Below are 21,711 nucleotides of genomic sequence, written 5' to 3'. Positions count from 1 at the left end.
CATTAGTAGGCTGGTACCAAGACTCAAGCTCCTTGATCATAACAAAGATGAGGAAGAGCATCCTGCTGAAAAGGTAACAAAGCAAGACTGGCAAAGAGGAGGCCAGGCTAGGTGGGAATGGTGAAATGAGCTGTCCTGAGAAAGATGGCGAGGTTGTGACAGGCAATGAAAGTTTGTAAATGTGGTATTAGTCACAGGAGAAAATTGCATCATAAAGATGTATTTTAGCTTGGCCTGGTAGCACACGCCTGTAAAGTCAGCATTCAGGAGGCTGGGGCAGGAGGATCGCCATGAGTTCAAGGCCAGGCTGGCTGTTTGTAACTTTACTCCATAGTTGAACCGACAATCCAACTTGATAAAATCTATACAGGCTGAGATTGAGTGAGACACTGTGCCTCACTCCACACATAAAGGAGTGATGTTTCAGTCTAAGCACTATTCTCTCCCAGACAACATACAGTGCACTGTGTCAGTGCACTAAAACATTCATCATTGTGCTTTTTAAAATGTGCTTTATTTGCATAAAATATTATAACCATGGCTCCAAAGAAAGTTAGTTATATCAACAGTAAAGCTAAGAGGAAAACTGTGAGAACCATAATAGAGTTAAAGAAAGAAATCATTGTGACATTTGTTAAAGTCCTGGGAAAATGAACTTACAAGCATAATTTTTGGGCCTCAGAACCAATTATTTGGTTTTCCATTATTTCTTGTGGGAAAAATATGTTCAGTTCTTGAACTTTTCAGTATTTGAACACAAGTTTGGAATGAAATGAGTTCAGCAACCAAGGTATTGCTGTACTTGTTTGAAATCTTGTTTTTGCAGGCTGCATGTTCCCACAGGGATGCTCCGGAAGGACAGTATCCACAGTGGGAAGCAGCAGCTGTCACTGCCCAGCACCTGACTTCTCTACATCCAGAGTGATGCAGGTTTTGGAAGGAGGGAGCTGGTAGGTTTGCGTTGCTGCTCTGATCACTGACTCAGAAACATAGGAACTGTTGGCCTACCAAAAGGCTTTGCCTTGCCCTTGCTGTGAGATGGCAATGACAGGAAGTAACTGGGCCTAGCAGGGCACCAAGGGAAGGTTTCCTGGTTTTTGTAGTTTTGGAGAGAAGAGCTGTGCTCTGCAGCACAGCAGGGTCATCCTGGGACCCAGACAGAGCATTAAGTGCATCCTTCAAGGCCTCCAACACAATTAATTTGAAAGCTACATTTTCCAAATTGACTTTACAAACAAAAATGACTGAATATTAACATAAACAAATAAATATAAAATAATATCGGTATCAATACTATTCAACTTGGCCCATTTTTTACTTCATCCCGGAAAATTATTACATTAAATCCTTACCCAATGAAATGCAAATCAAATGGTATCATGAACTTTTTTTTTTGGTACCAGGGATCGAACTCAGGACCTCACACTTGCCAGGCAGGTGCTGTGCCTGTTGAGCTAAATCCCCGGCTTGGTATTATGAACTGTAAAATAAAATTAATATGTTTGGCAGGCTAAGGAAGATTTTCTTTGACAACTCAAACCAAAACAGACTGAGAACAGGGTGGGTAAAAAATCAAATTGCTGAGTAGTCTGGTGACAAAGGTGCTTATCACTGAGGCTGTGCCACACTCTCCTGGCTGACCTGGAATAGAACAATGAGGAGATACCTTGGCTAGAAATGCCTTTGAATTTCCTAAACTTGCTCCTGGAGGGTTTCAGTGCAGGCTCTGTTCTCCTTCCAGAGTTCCCTGAGAACAAGTACCAAAGGAAAAAGATACCAAAGCGAACAGGCAGAGTGTGAAGGGAAGAAGGGCCTGATACCCAAGTATACTGTTTTTCTTTTTTTTTTATGGTACTGGGGATTGAACCCAGGGCCTTTGCAGTGAACTACAACCCCATCCCTTTTGATTATTTTCATTTTGAGGCAGGGTCTTGCTAAGTCACTAAATTGCCCAGGTTGGTCTAACTTGTGATCCTCCTGTTTCAGCCTCCCAGAGTGCAGGGATTAGTCATACACTACCATGCTCTGCTCAACATTTCATCATGAAAATGGAACAAGGAGCAAAGAGTATGATCATTAACCTTGACTGCCAATCTGATTGGCCCAAGAGCCATCTAGGGGATTAATAAAGCACACTTCTGGGTGTGTCTGTTTATCACATGGGCCTGATCTTAGGGATGATATCTGGTCCTCGCTGGTGTTCTCCTATGCTCTGCTTCCTGGCCATTATGAAGTGACCCACTTTGCTCCACCACACCCTTTCACCATGATACTCTTCCCTTGAAGTTAGCTGACCGTGGACTGAAACTGTGAGCCAAATTAAACCTCTTCTTCATTAAGTTGTGAGTGTCAGGTATTTTGTCCCAACCTTGGGAAAGGTGACTAACACAAGAAGCAACTCCATGAAACATAGCTGGCCAGGGCAGCAAGCTGCTATAGCTCCTGAGGCTAACTTGACACCCTGGTGACAGTCAAAGGTGAGGGGTGCTAACTATGAATCCCTCCTGAATCTCAGCCTCACAAGCAGCCCATTTCTCTGCACATGAGAGGAGCACAGCACGGGTGTGTGGGAAGGGACGACCGTCCAGCAAGCGGTCTCTCATTCTCATTGGTTCCTCAGGCTGCCTGAAAATATGGAGTGCTAGCAACCTTTAGTGCCAAGCTTTTTAAATAACTGTACACTTCATATAATTCAAACAAACTGTAGTATTTAAATAGGGGGAAATATTATTTTACTTGTCACAAAAATAAAAGTACTTTAAATGTGTAATTTAAACCAGTCTCAGGGCCAGGGATTTAGCTCAGTGGTTCTGCCACCTGCCTCAAAAGCGCAAGGTCCTGAGTTCAATCCCCAGTACCAAAAAAAAGATAAAATATAAGATCTACAAGACAGGTTTGCAGATAGTGATCATCTAATGAAAGACTTCTTAAAAATAGCAAGGGACCACAAAAAATCAATCCAACAGCTGCTAGGTGATGCAGAGAAGAATAATAAGATTAATTGGAATCGGGCCAGGAATTTAGCTCAGTGGTTCCACTGCCTGCCTCGCAAGAGCAAGGTCCTAAATTCGATCCCTGGTACCAAAAAATATATATATATATTAATTGGAATCAATGTAAAATCAGAAGATAGCAACAAGGATATAAAAAAAAAAAAACCATTTACAGAAGTAATGGCAGAAAACTTCCCAAGCATGAAAAAAGAATGTGACATACAGATAAGTAAGGCATATAGAACTCCAATTAGCCATTATAAGAAGAAAACTACACCAAGGCATATAACAATCAAGATTACAGAAGTTCAACAAAAGAACAGAATATTAAAAGCTACTAAAGAAAAGAAACAAAACCCCTATAAAGGAAAACGCATCAGACTCACTTTAGACTTCTCAACGCAAACCCTTAAGTCAAGGAGAGCTTGGAGTGAAGTATTTTAACCCCCTCCCAAAAAAAACCCTCCTCCAACTCAGATTGATGTACTTCACAAAATTATCTTTCAAAATTGATAGAGAAATAAGATACTTCTGTGATTGGGCTGGGGACTTAGCTCAGTGGCACTGTGCCTGTCTTGCAGGTGCAAGGTCCTAAGTTTGATCCCCAGTACCAAAAAAAAAAAAAAGAAAGAAGATACTTCTGTGATAAAGAACACATGAAAAAATTAATGAGCACCAAGCCAGCACTCCAAAATGTTCTGAAGGACATTCAAGAAAAAGACAATGAAGACAACAATTCCATGAATCCCAATAGTATGAATCCACCAGGCAAGGTAAGCAATTAAACAGAAGGTAAAGAAAGGGAACCAACAACAGGAAAATAATTTGACAAGGATAAGTCAATACATATCAGTCATAACCATCAATGTGAATGGTTTCAATTCACCAATCAAAAGAAACAGATTGGCAAAATGGATCAATAAACAAGATCCAACAATATGCTGCATAGAAGAAACACATTTAACTCAAAAAGAAATTCATAAACTGAAAGTTAAAGGATGGAAAACAATGTTCCATGCGACAGGAACCCAGAAAAAAATCAAGGTTAATTATTCTATTTGTAGACAAAGTGGATTTCAAACCAAGACTGATCAGAAGAGACAAAAAAGGTCACTACAAACTTGTTAAGGGAACAATTGAAGAGGAAGAGATAACAATCATAAATATATATGCACCAAATACCAGTGCACCCAATTATATAAAATGAACATTAATGCATATGAAAAATCAGGTAAGGGCTGGGGATTTAGCTCAGTGGTGCCATCGCCTGCCTCACAAACACAAGGTCCTGAGTTCTATCCCTGGTACCAAAAAAAAAAAATCAGATAAGCACTAATACAATTGTAATAGGGGACTTCAATACCCCACTGTCACAAATAGATCAACTAGACAAAAAAAAAAAAAAAATCAGACCTAGACCAAAGCTTTCAATAAATGCTTTGTAGATATCTACAGAGTGCTCCACTCCACAACAGAATATACATTCTTCTCAGGTGCACACAGGATGTTCTCTAAAACAGACCACATACTAGCTCTTAGAACTTAAGTAAATCCAAAGAAACTAAAATTATTTCATGGATATTATCAGATCATAGTCCAATGAAATTGGAAGTTAATGGCAGAAGAAACCATAAAAACTTCATAAACACATGGAAATGAAATAACACCCTCCCAAGAACTTGGAGTTTCTAGCAGAGGAGCTCAGATACTTGCATACCTTTTACCAAGGAAATGACCTTCCTCTATCGGGGATGGTTGTACTCTTCGACCAAGCATGCAGGCTTGGGAGGGATGCACATGGAGTGGTGGCCAGCCAGATCACTCAAATCAACCCTGGCAATCAATGGGGTGACAGATGTAATAGCCAAATCGCCCTCACATCCAATAACACCCTCCTGAACAACCAATGGATCAAAAATGAAATTTAAAAAGAAATTAGTTTCTACAACTAAATGATAATACCAATACAACATACTGGAACTTATGGGACACAATGAAAACAGTCCTATGAGGAAAATTTATAGCAGTGAATCCTCACATCAGAAAAATAAGTTCATTGGGGGTTTAGCTGAGTGGTTCTGCTGCCTGCCTTGCAAGCACAAGGTCCTGAGTTTGATCCCCAGTACAGAAAAAAAAAAGAAAAAAAGAAGAAAGAAAAGTAAGTTCAAATAAATAAACTAACATTGAACATCAAGCTTCTAGAAAAAGAAGAGCAAGTTAAACCCAAAGTGTGTATGTGGGAGGAAATTATGAAGATCAGAGAAGAAATTAATGCAATTGGAACTAAGAAAACAATACTAAGAATCAATGAATCAGAGTTGCTTCTTTGAAAGATTAATAAAATTGACAAACCTTTAGCCAACCTTATCAAAAAAAAAAAGAGAAAAAAGACTCAAATTCATGCAATCAGGAATGAAAAGAGTGAAATCGCAACGGATTCTGCAGAAATCCAGAGGATCATCAATACCTACTTTGAGAACCTGTACATAAGATGGAAAACTTGGAAGAAATGGAGAGTTTCCTAGGTACATATGAATTATCAGCTAAATCAAGATGATATAAAAAATCTAAATAACCAGAATATCAGTCAATGAAATTGAAGAAGTAATTTAAAAACTACAGGTCAATCTTAATGAACATAGACATAAAAATCCTTAATAAGATACTGGCAAACAGAATGCAGCAAATCATCAAGAAGGCTATACACCATGACCAAGTAGGATTCATTCCAGGGATGCAAAGATGGCTCAATATGCAAATCAATAAATGTAATACACCACATTAAGTGACCCAAGGACAAAAACCACATGATCATCTCCATCAATACAGAAAAAGCATTTGACAAAGTCCAACACCCATTCATGATAAAAACCCTAAAGAAAATTAGAATAGATCTATATCTCAATCTGATAAAAGCAGCTATCTATGACAAACCAACAGCCAACATCATACTAAATGGTCAAAAGCTGAAAGCTTTCATTCTAAAATCAGGAACAAAACAAGGATCCCCACTATCACCACTCCTATTCAATATAGTTCTCAAAACATTAGCCAGAGCAATTAGACAAGAGAAAGATATAAAAGGAATAAGGATACGAAAGGAAGAAGTTAAATTATCATTATTTGTGGATGACATGATACCCTACATAGAAGACCCCAAAACCTCCACCAAAAGACTTCTTGATTTAATAACCAACTTCAGTAGCATAGCTGGATATAAAATCAACACTCAAAAATCAATAGCATTCCTGTACACAAATAACTTACTGAGAGAGAATTAGGGAAACAACACCTTTAACAAAGTACCCCCCAAAATGAAATATTCAGGAATCAATATAAAGAAATAAAAGACCTGTACACTGAAAACTATAGTACTCTGGAAAAGGAGATCAAAGAGGATTATCAGAAAATGGAAAGATATCCCTTGTTCTTGGATGGCAGAACCAATATAGTGAAAATGGCTATACTTCTAAAACTGTTATACAGATTTAATGAAATCCTTTTTTTTGAGACAGAGTCTCACTATGTAGTCCAGTCTTACCTCGAACTGACATTGATCCTCCTGCCTCAGCCTTCTGAGTGCTGGTATGACAGGCATGCACCACCAAGCCCGGTTTAATGCAATCTTGATAAAAATTCCAATAGCATACCTCACAGAACTAGAGAAAACAATCCTAAAATTCATTTGGAACCAGAAGAGACCTAGAATAGCAAAAGCAATTCTGGGCAACAAAGGCAAGGCAGAGGGCATCACAATCTCTTATTTAAAATTAAACTACAAAGCTACTGTGATAAAAACAGCATAATACTGGTAAAAAAACAAAAACAAAACAAAACTGAAGATGTAGAAACAACTCCAAACACACTCAGCTACCTTATCTTTGACAAAGGTACCAAATACCTTCACCAGAAGAAAGAGCCTCTTCAATAAAAGGTGCTGGCAAAATTGGCTTTCCACATGGTGAAGATTAAATCTAGACCCATGTCTCTCACTATGGACTAGAGTAAAATTGTAATGGATCAAAGATCTAAATATTAAAACAGAAACACTAAATCTGCTGGAATGTAGAATAGGTAAAACTCTTGAAGACACTGGTGTAGGCAACAACTTTATGAACAGAACCCCAATCGCAGAGGAAATATCACCAAGGATCAACAACTGGGATCTCATCATATTAAAAAGCTTCTGCAGGGCTGGGAATTTAGCTCAGTGATGGAGGGTGGAGGAGTGGAGGGGTGGAGGGGTGGAGGGTGGTTCTGCACAACAAAAGAAAGCACTAACAGAGTGAACAGACAACCCACAGAATGAGAAAAAAGTTTTACCAGGTATTCCTGAGACAAAAGACTAACATCTAGACTATACAAAGAACTCAAAAAAATCAGAACCCCAAATTTAAAGACCTAATTAAAAAATGGGCATCTGAAGTGAATAGACACTTCTAAGATGAAGTAGAAACATAAAATAAATATACAAAAAAAAGTTCAACATCACTGGTCACTTGGGAAATGCAAAATAAAACAACACTGAGATTCTGTCTCACTTGAGAAAGAGTAGCTACCATCAAGAAATCAACCAATAACAAATGCTGGTGAGGCTGTGAGGAAAAAGGAACCCTTATCCATCATTGATGGAAGTGTAAATTGGTACAACTACTATAGAAATCAGTATGGAGATTCCTCAAAAAATTAAAAACTAGAGGTTACATTTGACTGAGCTATTTACCTTCTAGGTATCTTCCTGAAAGGGTTAAAACCATCATATGACAGCAATATATGCACACCATGTTGGACAGGGACTTTCACAAGGAAGCCTTTTGTTTTTTGGTACTGGGGATCGAACTCGGGACCTTGCACTTTCGAGGCAGGTGGTGGAACCACTGAGCTAAATCCCCAGCCCCTGCACACCCATGTTTATAGCAGCACAATTTATTTATTTATTTATTTATTTATTTATTTATTTATTTTTTATATTAAATTCTTTTATTGGTACATTGTAGGTATACAACATAATTACATTTCTCATTGGGAATTGTACCTTTATATAATGCATCTTGGTTCTTATTTGTTGCCCATTCCTAGCCCTCCCTTCACGCCCTCCACCCTTCCCTATTTACAAAGACTTTATTTCCATTTTTTCCATTTCTCATCATTTTTTCCTTTCCCTTCTTTCCTTTCCCCTGTGCCTCCCATTACCCCTACCCCTTTGGACCTTTTATTCCTATTTTACATTATCGATTATTCATTCTAATCATTGGTATATTTTAGGTATACAATATAATGACATTCATCATTGGAAATTTGCACCTTTACATAGTCTCTCTTGGTTCTTGTTTTTCACCCTTGCCCAGCCCTCCCTTCAACCCCTCCAGCCCTCCCTATTTACAAAAATTTTGTTCCTATTTTTCCATTTTCTCATATTAATCCCATTCCCTTCTATCCTTTCCCCTAGCCCTCCCACTTCCTTCCCCTTTGCCCCTTTTCTTCCTATTTCACATGACCTATTATACATTTAGTCCTTATTTACACTTTCAGTTTCTCACACCAGAGAAACTATTCGGTATTTACACATCTGTGTCCTATTTATGTCACTTAAGAGTATTGCCTCAATGTGCATCCACTTAGCTATAAATGTCTCTAATTTCTCATTTTTTATGGCTGAGTAGTACTCCATTTTATAAAAAAACCACATTTTCTTTATCCAGTCTCCAGTTGACGGACATTTGGGCTGTTTCCAAGTTTTAGCTATTACAAACTGCGAGCAGCACAATTTATAACAGCAAAATCCTGGAAACAACTGAGTGTGGCACATACCTGTAATTCCAGCACTTGGGAGGCTGAAGCAGGAGCACCACCATGAGTTTGAGGCCAGCCTGGACTACATAGTGAGTTCAAGGCCACCCTGAACTGCATAGGAAAACCCTGTCTCAAACTCCCTCCCCAAAAAAACTTTGGAAATAGCCCAGATGCCCATCAATGGATAAATGGATAAAGAAAATGTAGTTTTTATATACAATGGAGTACTACACTGCCATAAATGATAAATTTGAGACATTTTTAGGTAAATGGATGCACCTTGAGAACATCACTTTAAGTGAAATAAATTGAACACACATGTTTAAATATCACATTGTTTCTGCTGTGTGAGAAAGCTAAAGGGTAAATAAGGACCAAAATGGATGATAAATATTAGGAAGTAGGAAGAAAATGTTCAAATGGGGAGAGAGGAGGAAATAGGGATAAAAAAATAAAAAAGAGGAAAACTATAGAAACAAAGTTTTGTAAAGGGAGAGAGGAAGAAGAATTGAAGGGAAGAGAGGGGAATGAGCAAAAAAGAATTAAGATACAATATGTACAGGTACTATGATGAATGTGATTATTACATAGGTCAAAAGTGTAGCAATAAAATTAATTTTACAAAAAGAGGACAGATCTCATGTTGTGCTCTTACCACAATGAAAAAGTGCTAAAAGAAAAAAATTTAAGTATATAAACTTGTCAAGGCTGAAAATGCTAGTTGAGAATAAACATCTCCATCCTTACTTCCACTCTTAAGCAGCCGTTTTTCCTCTTCCTTTAGTTTGTTCTGCATCAGGCGGAGAGTATTTTCAGCTTCCTGTGGAAGAAGAAAAACCAGATTCAGAAGGAATTACTTTTGGTGGACGATGCTATTACTCTTTACCATTGTGTACATACTGCTACAGAACAGGAAAAGATCTAAACTAAAGGTTACTGAGCAACTTTTTCAGGCATTCCCCAAACCTGGAGCTTTCTCTGCAGTCACCCAGCAGCCCAGTGGAAGGGGCCCAGAAAGTGATGTACTGGCCCCATCTTGCTCCTCCCACCACACCCCACTGCCTCTGAAAGAACCGAGCAACCCACCTAGTGTCATCTCGTGCACCTGCACAGGCCAGCGAGTGTCAGATGCAGCTAACTGTGGGACTGGCACTGGCTTCTTGCTCACAGAAGAAGAAAGCACTGCAGTTGTTATTTTTTTTGTCCTGCACTGCTTTTACCCTGCCAGCCTAGAAAGATGCTAAGGCGGGATGGGAAGAGAAAGAAAGAAATGCTAGTCTTAGTTCCTGGATGGGGCCAGGAAGAGGTAATACATCAGTTAGGTTGTCACATGTGGCCCTGATTAAGCCTGGCATGATAGCATCCGCTGGCAGTTCTAGCACCTATAAGCCTAAGGCAGGAGGCCAGCCTGGGCCAATAGAGTGAGACCCCATCTCAAAAAAAAGTGGCCCTGATGACTGTCGAGAGAGAGAGAGAGATAATGTGAGAAGAATATTGGTTTTTAAATTTTGGTGTTTTAAACATTAAAAAGAAAGCACTACGTTTCAGGCATGGGATTTTTTTTTTTTTTTTGCAGTAATGGGAATTGAACTCAGGGCCTTGTGCTTGCCAGGCAGCCGTGGCACCACTGAGCTAAATCTCCAGGCCAGGAATGGGATATTTTGAGGGAACATTTATTATAAGCACGGAGAGTAGGAGTAAGTGCAAGACAGCAGAGGAGAAATACTTTTTCAAGAGAATGAGGGGTACAGGGTGTTCACAGAAGTAACTGGGCCACCTACTTGCCTTTCTGAAGCATATTCTTCAGTATATTCTCTGAACCAAGGGGTGACCCCAGGTGACACAACAAAATGGTCACGGTTTATTTTCACAGACCTTTTACTGTCCTTTCCCAGATTTCCACTGTTTTATGTCCTAAACTCATCCAGGTGTGGTGGTGTACACCTATAATCCTAGCACTCTGGGAGGGTGAGGCAGGAGGACTGCAAATTTGAACCTAGCCTGGGTAATTTAGTGATTTAGTGAAACTGTAATTCAAATGGGCTTGGGATGTAGCTCAGTGCAAAGACCCAGGGTTCAATCCCTGGTACCACAAAAAGAAAAAAATAGTTTTAAACTCCAAGCTCTTTCCGCCTTTGTGTGTGTGTGTGTTTTTTTTTTTTTTTTTTTTTGGTACCGGGGATCGAACTTGGGACCTTGCGCTTGCGAGGCAGGCGCCGGAACCACTGAGCTAAATCCCCGGCCCTAACTCCAAGCTCTTTCCATTGCCCACTTCTCAATGGCTGCTTCTCTGCCACACAGTAATAACAGTGGCTCTGAGTTACTCATCAGGATGACTTAAGTCCATGTAAATGTGTGGTTATACCCAGTACCCCTTCCCGGGCAATAAAATCACTTTACCTAATTCACTCACTCACATTTGTAAGACAGCTAGCATACCCTTAACAGCAAAAGTTAAGAAGAACACCATGAGAAAGGATGACTGTAGGTTAACTTCACCATGAACACAGATTCTAAACAATTATTCTCAGGTTACATAGAAATAGTCCTAAGGGATAATAAAGGCAACTGAAAAAGTGTTTCCAAGTTGGCCCAATTTCCTTTGCTCTGAATTCCACATTTATTGACTTGTCCTGGGATCAGAAATACTCTGTTCTAGGGCTGGGGATTTAGCTCAGTGGTTTCGCTGCCTAGCTCACAAGTGCAAGGTCCTGAGTTCAATCCCCGGCACCAAAAAAAAAAAAAAGAAAGAAAAAAAGAAAAAAAAAACCAGAAATACTCTGTTTTAAATGGCTAAGAAAAGCCTGTAAGATAGCTGACTTTCTCAGTCACACATACTGTCCACAATCAGCTAATAAACTGCCATTCCTCTTTATAAAGCAGACTCTAATGATCTGGTGTGGGCAATTCAATTAACCAAGGCCTGGAAATCATTTAGGGAACTGACCCAACAAATTTTCAGACCTGTACTCAAGACCAGCTACCTAATTGTGGAGATCACTGCAAAACACAATCCACTTGGAAATTATCGTGAATTTCAAGACAGCAATAGCAGAGCAAGCACAGTCCCTTCTAAGCGCAGAGTGTTGGATGGCTGCAGAGGTCACATGTTGGCCCTATCTACTCCTAACTGATCAAATTCTGATAATAACACAGTATTAGGGGTTCTACAGCCCAGGAGTACAGGCTGTGCTGGCAGCAAAACAGCAGAATTAAACAAGCAATCCTCAGATTGATTTTCTTTCCACAGTGATGTTTACAAACTAACATGTCACCAAGTATGAAGGAATACATCAGAAGGAATTGTCTGTCAGAAGAGAAGGACAAGCACTTACTTCAAACCTCTCTTGCTCCATCTGGTGATGGTCCTCAAGTTGTTGTTCCAGGTAAGCCAAATTTCGAAATTTCTCTAGATAAATGTCATACTGCTTTTGCAATTCCTCCTCAATCTTCTCATATTCATCCATAAAGGCTGGCCTAAAATAAGCAAATGAAATAAAAAGTGAAAGGTAGTCTGAAATCTATATTCAGAGTTCTAGACTCCATCATGGCTTTCTTTGGAATGCTTTAATTATAGAAGGCCCTTCACTCTGATAACTGCTTAAAACTAACTCTCCTCTTCTCCTTTCTACCATTCAAATGAACATATTTCTTTTTTTAATCATGTGATCTTTGTAAAAACCTGAATTAATCTTGAAAGTATGAAGAATGACATAAAAATGACTCATAATCCCATAATCAAGCATATACATTTAATATCTGACAAACACCTCTCCAGACTTTTCTATGCCTATAGATAGGAATATATTTTTAAACAAAAGTTAAATATATTACCATAAAATAAGTTTTGTAGTTTTTCTTCTTCAGCATATCAGATTTAGCCAGATGTGCTGGTGCACACCTGTAATCCCAGAGTGCTTTTTCCCAGAGTGGGAAAAAAAGTCAGCTATCTTACAGGTTTCTCTTAGCCATTTAGAACAGAGTATTTCTGATCCCAGGACAAGTTCATAAATGCAGAATTCAGAGCAAAGGAAATTGGGCCAACTTGGAAACACTTTTTCAGTTGCCCTTATTATCCCTTAGGACTATTTCTATGTAACCTGAGAATAATTGTTTAGAATCTGTGTTCATGGTGAAGTTAACCTACAGTCATCCTTTCTCATGGTGTTCTTAACTTTTGCTGTTAAGGGTATGCTAGCTGTCTTACAAATGTGAGTGAGTGAATTAGGTAAAGTGAGACCTTGTCTCAAAAAAATAAAAAACAACAAGAACAAAAACAAAATGTTTAAAATTTTCTCAAACCAAGAGATGGATGTCCTGTTTCCACCTTATCTATAGCACAATCTTAGGAGACCAAGTCTCATATAACTCCCACCATCTGGATTTACTTACTCTGCCTTGCATTCCGAGAGCCCATAAGAGCATAAAGGCTGCTCAAGAATAAAGCCAATCTCTAGAAACACTGAAGGCATTGAAGAGTCTGCGTGCAGCAATCTAACTGCCAGGACACAGAGGTGAGTCTCCTTACACAGGCTTTTCTCGATGCCTGAAGAGTTAATACCACTTTGTTAAGGTTATATATAGATGTCCCCCCCAAAGCCTCATGTGCTCAAAGGCTTTGGAGATGACTGGATCATGAGGGTTCAATACTCAGCAGTGGCTTAGCCTACTGATGAGTTTGTAGCTAAATGTGCCCTTAGGAGATGGGGCCTGGTCAGTAGAGCTGGGTCAGTGGGGATGTGACCTGGAAGGGATAGCTCTTCCTTTACTCTCTGTTTCCTAGCCATCATAAGGTGAGCAGCTTTTCCTCTGCCATGCCCTTCTGCCATGCTGTCCTGTCTTGGCACCAGCCAACTATGGACTGAAATGTGAGCCAAAATAAACCTCTCCTCCCTTAAATTGTGGCTGTCAGATATTGTGTCTCAGCAATGAGAAAGTGACTAAGACACACACTTAGATCTGCTCAGTCTTTGTTCTAACTTTCAAAGGCACTTTTCTACCCACTCTTTCTGTTTACTCAAGTATTCCAATCTACCTGACACTTTGCAGAGTCTGGAGTCGCTTCCGATTTCTTTCCAGTTCTAATTTTCGCTTTTCAATTTTGGCTTCTAAATTAGCTTCATCAGAGGCCACATTATTGAGCAGGTCTTTGGTCTTCTGAACCTGTGACTACATTTAATGGGAAATGATAAGACAATGTGTCAGTGAGGACCACCACTCTGACTCTGAAGACGGCAACTTCCCAACTCTTCAGGCATACCAACACCACACAAAACATACACACAGCAAACATACAAACACTCCCCCCTCAGGGCTGGGGATTTAGCTCAGTGGTGCTGCACCTGCCTCGCAAGTGCAAGATCCTGAGTTCGATCCCTGGTACAAAAAAAAAGACACACACTCCCCCCAAGCAATGATTCACTGTGTCTTTGTAGGGGGAATAGCACATTAGATCAAGGAAAAAAACATTATTTTCATAAAAAGTGGGTGCTTCTGCTCAGGGAAACACATGCAGATGGAAAGGAGAGTGTCTGGATCTGGATGGAGAGAGACTTGGGACCTCTGTGCCAGTGCATGGTAGGACTGGGTACCCATCACTCTGCACTGCCACTCTGCTGGTAAACATGTGGGCTGCTCCTCTATTCACAATTACCTACTTAAGGAACATGCACACAAAAGTATAGCTCTACTCAGAAGGGGACAAACAGAATCCTGAGGTCCCTCTGCCCTAAACCACTGCCTACTGGGTCTGAGAGAGGTTCATCTTCCCTTCACTGGCAACAGGGGCTCAATAACAGACAAAATAAACAGAGAAAACTGCTTTGCTGGTGAAGTCAGGGCAAAAGTGGCTCCTACTGCAGAACTGGCCACATTAGTGGGTTTGTTTTGGAAGGCAGACTGCACAGTGGGAGAGAGGCTCTGGGTACGGGGCCTCAGTAAGAGAGGGAAGGGGATTAGAGACCACTGATGACAGTTATAGCACAGGCCCGGTTCCTCTGACAAGGGGAAGTTTGCTTGAAGCAGGTCTAGTGAGAGGAACAGTGCTGTCTTCATGCTTGTGTTCTCTGGGAAGTCAGCCATGTTGGGTTTCTTCTGGCTCAGAGTGCCAGTTAGCTGTGCTAGAAACCTGGAATGTGACCGGCTGCATATGGAGCCACCTTCCCACATTCTGAGAGTCCAGCTCTGTATGATGTTCCTGACAGCTGAGCCAAGATCCCCTCAAGGCCTCTGCATATGTGTCAGTCCCCCACAGAGGTTTCTTGGCTGTTTACCTGCAAGTCTCTGAAAAGCCACGAGGCCCACAAACAATCATAGAAGCCCAAATGCTCTCCAGAATTCTAAGACACTGCATTTTGTGAAGCAACCATAGTTGCTGTCAATAAATTTATGGTTTCATTGTTTTGGTCTGAGTACACTGATCATTTCTAAGATGTTGTCTTAAAAATGACCACATCACTAACCATGAATTTGCTGCAAGTACTAAAAACAAAAGAAAATAAAACAAAAACAAAAAAACACTAGTAGGAAAGCAAAGAAACAAGCAAACAAAAAGAAATGAAAACCAGTGTAAGTGTGAATTTGTCCTAACAGGGAGAAAGGTAGGTCTTTTCTAAACGACTCAAGCTAACAGTGATTATTCTCTGAGTCAGAGTCAGACGAAAGGTGAGGAAATTTATCTGACCTTAAAAACAAAAACTATTTTGTAAGGTATCTGTTCCTCAAATAAGAAAGATCAATGTGTAAACATAATTTTCTTGTTTTCTGAAATAAGTGATTTGTACTTCATCACTCCTTTTATGTTATCATCACCCCTTTTATGCTATTGTTTCTGTTTTGACATCATACTTGTTTTCCAATAGTGAAAACAGACCATAAGAGATGTCCATCCACCAGCCCAGTATGGTGGTACATGCCTGTAATCCTAGCACTCGGGGGGCCCGAGATTTAGCTCAGTGGTTTCACCACCTGCTGCGCAGGCACAAGGACCTGAGTTCGATCCCCTGTACCAAAAAAAAAAAAATCCTAGCACTCGGGAGGTTGAGGCAGGAAGATCACTATGAATTCAAGGCCAGCTTCACTCATGACCCATATGGTTGCGAGGCAGGCAAAGAGCCACTGAGCTAAATCCCCAGCCCTTGCTCTTATTTTTATATGAATATAAACTTTGCTTCTAGTTTTTTTTGTTATTGTTCTGTTTTTATTTCTTTGCTCTCTCTTTCCCTCCTGTCTTCTTTACCAGTTTCCCAAAGTTCATGTAATTTTTCTTTATCCTCTAGCCTTGCTTCCAATCTCTTCCTCTTCTTCTATTTCTCTATTTTTCCCCTTTTAAATTCTCTCCCCTGAGGGTAAAATCACCATATTGAGGGCATATTTACTGTATATAATTTTCTGGTTTGTTTTAGATTTTGTTATATAACCACAAATATGGTCCATATGGTTAAAGGTGGCACATTAATAGTTACCACAATTTGTCATTCATTAGGCTGTGTTTGATGCTATTGTTATTGCTTATTGTACTACTTTAGCCAACGTGACATAGTTGTCTAATCAGTTGTTGTTCTTCCTGGTATCCAAGACTGAGACTGCTTAAGGGTCATGAACAATACTTTAGCCCAGTGCCAAAGAACCAGGGGCTAGGCCAAATAAGCAGCAACTTCTCATCTCCAATAAATTAAAGAGGTAGGATCTTCCAACAGACTCAAAACGCAAAAGCCAGCTATACCTGGTAGACATCTCTGAGAAACAGTCATTTTCTAAGGGGTCTAAATAGTAGCAATAAAGCTACCTGCCATAAGCAATTTACAAGCATCAACTCAGGAATTAAAATAAAAAATAAAAAAAAGAAAGAAAATAAGAAGACATTTAAGCAAGATGCAACCCCAGACTTCCAGCTCACCAAAGGCAAACCTAGGGGCTAATGAGATGGAACAATTTGAAACCACCCACCTGGACTCTCTGAAGTGGTAATAGTGGAAGTAACAAAGCAGATGAATAACTTGCTAGAAAAAAAAATCAAATGACAAATAATTTCTCAGATAACTACGGAGATGGTGGTCATAATGAAAGACATGGTTAGTGACTCCAGAGCAGATACAGATAAAAATATAGTGGAAGTTAAAAAAATAATAGAAATTATGAATGCCCAATATAGGAAAAAAATGGAATATATGCAACAGATTCAAACAGATATCCAGGAGATTAAATATTCCATTGAAAGGATATGCAGCAGAATGAGCCAATGTGAGAACAGAATATCAGATATAGAATAGAAGACAAGATTGCGGTTAGCGACATGAAAAGAAAGATTTCTTGGGCCAGGGATTTGGTTCAGTGGTTCCGCGCCTGCCTCGAAAGCAGAAGGTCCCGAGTTCAATCGCCGGTACCAAAAAAAAGAAAGAAAGATTTCTTTTTTTCTTGTGCTTGCAGTGGAACCACTGAGCTAAATCTCTGGCCCAAGAAAGATTTCTTAAAAATAGCAAGGGGCCATGAAAAAAATCAATCCAACAGCTGCTAGATGATGCAAAGAAGGATAACATAAAACTGATCAGGGCTGGGGATTTAGCTCAGCGGTTCCAGTGCCTGCCTTGCAAGTGCAAGGTCCCAAGTTCGATGCCCAGTACCACACACACACAAAAATCTCCAAGTAAGACTGATCAGAGTCAATGAGAAAGCAGGAGATAGCGCAAATGATAAAAAAAACCTGTCACAGAAGTAATGGCAAAAACACTTCCCAAGCAGGGAAAAACAATTTGACAAACAAATAACTGAGCATATAGACTCCAATTAGCCATGATAAAAAAAAATCTACACCAAGGCATATAATAGTCAAGATACCAGAAATTCAACACAAGAACAGAATATTAAAAGCTGTTAGAGCAAAGAAACAAATCATCTGTGAAAGAAAGCCCATCAGAATTACAGCAGACTTTTCCACATAAACCCTCTAGTCAAGGAAAGGTTGAAGTATTTCAAGCCCTAAAAAAAAAGCAACCTCCAGGGCCAGGGATTTAGCTCAGTGGTGCTGCCGCCTGCCTCGCAAGTGCAAGGTCCTGAGTTTGATCCCCGGTACTGCAAAAAAAAAAGAAAAGAAAAGAAAGAAAAGAAAAGAAAACAATCTCCCAATCTCCCATCTTTCTATTGAGGCCGGGGATTTAGCTTAGTGGTTCTGCCACCTGCCCTGTAAGCGCAAGGACCCGAGTTCGATCCCTGGTACCAAAAAAAAAAAAAAAAAAAGAAAACAACCTCCAACCCAGATATACTCCACAAAAGTATCTTTCAAAACTGATAGAGAAATAAGATACTTTCATGACAAAGAACATCTGAAGAAATTCATGACCACCAAATCAGCACTTCAAAATATTTTGAAGAACATTCTAGAAAGAAATAACAAGGACTATAACTCCATGAACCCCAAAAGAATGAATCCACCAGGAAAGGCAAGCAATTAAACAGAGGGGGGAAAAAAAGAGGAACCAACAACAAGAAAATAACACCACAAGGATAACTCAATACATAACAGTTATAACCATTAATGTACACAGTCTCCATTCATCAATCAAAAGAAACAGACTTGCAGAATGGACCAAGAAGCAAGATCCAACAATACGCTGCATACAACAAACACATTTAATTCAAAAAGAAATTCACAGACTGAAAGTTATGGATGGAAAACAATACAGTGCACCCTTGACTTATGAACTCAATTCATTTGTGAAGGCTGGTTGTAACTCAAGTTGGTCAGTTGAAGGCTGAGGCTCTTCTACACAGCCTTCAGTGTCTCTCCTGTATACATACAGATCTCAGTGTTCTTAGAGAGAGATTGAACCACGATTTTTCAATTAACCCCACACAAGAAATAATGTTGTAATGTTCCTTCCAGAGCTCTTTAAGGCTTCAATCTGTATTTGAGACCATCTGCACACACAAGCAGCTGGCATTCAGGTTGTAACTCAAGACTTTGTTCATAAGCTAAAACTAAAATTCTGGTCATAACCCAACTTGTTTGTATGTCAGGCTGGTTGTAACTCAAGGGTCCACTATATTCCATGTGACAGGAACCCAGAGAAAAGCAAGGGTACCTATTCTATTTGTAGGAGACAAAGTGGATTTCAAGCCAAGACAAGACTGATTAAGGGAGACAAAAAGTGTAGCTACATCCTTGTAAAGGGAACAATTCAAGAGAAAGAGATAACATTCATAAATATATATGCACCAGATATCAGCATACCTAACTATATAAAACAAACATTAACAGACATGAAAAACCAAATAAGCACTAATACAATTGTAATGGGGGACCTCAATACCCCACTGTCACAAATAGACAGATCAACTAGACAAAAAAATCAACAATGAAATATTAGAACTCAACCAAAACTTTTGAACAAATAGACTTAGTAGATGTCTACAAAGTGTTCAACCGCACAACATCAGAATACACATTCTTCTCAGCTGCACACAGGACATTCTCCAAAATAGATCATACCCTAGCTCATAAAACATGCTTAAGTAAATGTGAAGGAACTGAAATTATCCCATTCATATAATCAGACCAGAAATCAGAATCAATGAAATTGGAAATCAATGGCAAAAGATACTACAAAACTTCATAAACACACGGAAAGTAAATAACACTCTCCTGAACAACCAATGGGTTACAGATGAAATTAAAGAATAAATAAGACAGTCTCTATAATTAAACAATAATGGCAATACAAGATACTGGAACTTATGGGATGCAATGAAAGCAATTCTATGAGGAAAATTTATAGAGGTGAATTCCCATCAGAAAAATTGAGTGAGCTCAAATAAACAACCTAATGTTGAACCTCAAACTTTGAGAAGAAGAGCAAGTTAAACTCATAGCTCATTCAGGGGAGGAAATTATAAAGATCAGAGCAGAAATTATTGCAATTGAGACTAAGAAAACAGTATAATCAATGAATCAAAGAGTTGATTCTTTTAAATATTAAATAAAATTGACAAATCCTTACCCAACCTTATCGAAAAAAAAAAAAGGAAAAGAAAGACTTGAATCCATGTAATTAGGAATGAAAAGGGTGAAATCATAACAGATCCTACAGAAATCCAGAATATCATCAATACCTACTTCAAGAACTTGTATTCTAATAAGATGGAAAACAGAAGTGGACAAATTCCTAGAAACATATGAATTACCAAAGTTGAATCAAGAAGATATAAAAACTCTAAATAAACCAGTATCAGTGAATGAAATTGAAGATGTAATTAAAAATCTACCAACAAAGAAAAGCCCTGACAGACTCATTGCTGAATTCTACAAGAAATCTAGAGAAGACCTAATGTTGTTACTTCTCAAACTCTTTAATGAAATTGAAAGGGAATCAATACTCGTAAGATCATTCCTGGAAGCAAGCATTACCCTGATCCTAGGGATGCAGGAATGGCTCAACATATGCAAATCAATAAATGTAATATACCATATTAACAGAGCCAAGGACAAAAACCACATGATCATCTCAATAGATGCAGAAAAAGCATTTGACAAAGTCCAACATCCATTCATGATAAAAACCTTAAAGAAAATTGGAATAGATGGTCTTTGTCTCAATCTGATAAAGGCCATCTATGACAAACCAACAGCCAACGTCATACTAAATGAACAAAAACTAAAAGCTTTCACTCTAAAATCAGGAACAAAACAAAGATGTACACTATCACCACTCCTATTCAATACAGTTCTGGAAACATTAGCCAGAGCAATTAGACAAGAGAAAAAAATAAAAGGAATAAGGATAGGAAAGAAAAAGAAGAAGTTAAATTATCACTATTTGCGGATGACATGCTACTCTACAAAGAAGACCCGAAAACCTCCACCAAAAGATTTCTAGATTTAATAATCAATTTCAGTAGCATAGCTGGATACAAAGTCAATACCCAAAAGTTAATAGCATTCCTGTACACAAAATGAATCAGGTCTAGCTATGAAGTTCAGGCTAGCCTTGAATTCAATATGTAGCCTAGGCCAGGCTCAAACTCGAGTGATTCTCCTGCCTCAGCCTCCTGAGTGCTGGGGTTACAGGCATGTGCCACCATACCGAGCAATGATTTTCTCACTTTTGAAGAGTAACAGGCTAATTAGTTTCTGGAGTGCCCCTGAGCCTAGCTTTGTCTGATTATCAGATTAGGCATCTCTGCAAGAACATCACAGAAAGGACTGCACCCTATCAGGCATCAGGATCTCAGTTTGTTTCACTCAGGTGATGTTCACTTTGATCACTGGATTAAGGACAGCCTTCTCTTTAAGAAGTTACTTTAAAAAAAAAAAAAAAAAGAAGTTACTTTTCCTCTTTGTAATTAATAAGTATTTTGTGGGGAGCTATTCTGAAACACTTTTTTTATGTTAGTAAGAACCCATGGTTTCCTAATTCATTCATTCAGCTATACTACAAATTATATTTATTTTGTTCCTTAAATCATACTTGGTTTGGCCACAGAAAGCCCATCAGGCTGGTTCCATGTCCCTCTAACAGATTTTAGTCATCCTTTGAGCATTTTCTTATTTTGTGCTTTCTGCCTCAGCTCTGGAATCAGCCATTTTCCCCTAAGAGAGTGGTTCCCTTTGGTGGGAAATGGCATTAGGAAACCAAGATCCAAGTGGGGATGGTGGCATGCCTGTAATCCCACCACTCCAGGAGGCTGGGGTAGGAGGATCATAACTTTGAGCCCAGCCTGGGCAACTTAGTGAGACCCTGTCTCAAAATAAAAAATAAAAGGACTGGGGATGTAGCTCAGTGTGAAGGCCCTGGGTTCAAACCCCAGTACTGAAAAGAAAAAAAAAAGCAGCATCCGTGGCAGCAGTGAAGATCTAGATGCTAGGTATGTTCACAGCTCAGAAATGTATGAGTACGGGTATATTTGTGTGCGTACATAAATAAATGATGTA

The 21,711-nt window shown here is 39.2% G+C and overlaps 1 protein-coding gene across 7 annotated transcripts in view; it reads right to left on the bottom strand.

The window, feature by feature from the left end:
• Positions 1–21,711, bottom strand: part of Ift38 (intraflagellar transport 38) — a 51,308-nt gene that overhangs the window by 8,177 nt on the left and 21,420 nt on the right. For all 7 annotated transcript variants that reach the window (XR_015447961.1, XM_004864747.3, XM_004864750.3 and 4 more), the window contains 3 exons: positions 13,822–13,955; positions 12,122–12,263; positions 9,534–9,606 (listed from right to left, as the gene is read on the bottom strand). Coding sequence is in view for 6 of the 7 variants with exons in the window: in XM_004864747.3 (XP_004864804.1) it covers positions 9,534–9,606; positions 12,122–12,263; positions 13,822–13,955 (349 nt within the window). In the remaining variant the exon portion in view is untranslated. The remainder of the gene's footprint in view (positions 1–9,533; positions 9,607–12,121; positions 12,264–13,821; positions 13,956–21,711) is intronic.

Source organism: Heterocephalus glaber, unplaced genomic scaffold, assembly GCF_053883595.1.
Source record: "Heterocephalus glaber isolate CG9 unplaced genomic scaffold, H.glaber_assembly_v1.0 deba00001781, whole genome shotgun sequence".
Taxonomy (NCBI): Eukaryota; Metazoa; Chordata; class Mammalia; order Rodentia; family Bathyergidae; genus Heterocephalus; species Heterocephalus glaber.
Note: the sequence above shows the minus strand (reverse complement) of the source record. Positions and strands in the feature narration are given on the sequence as shown.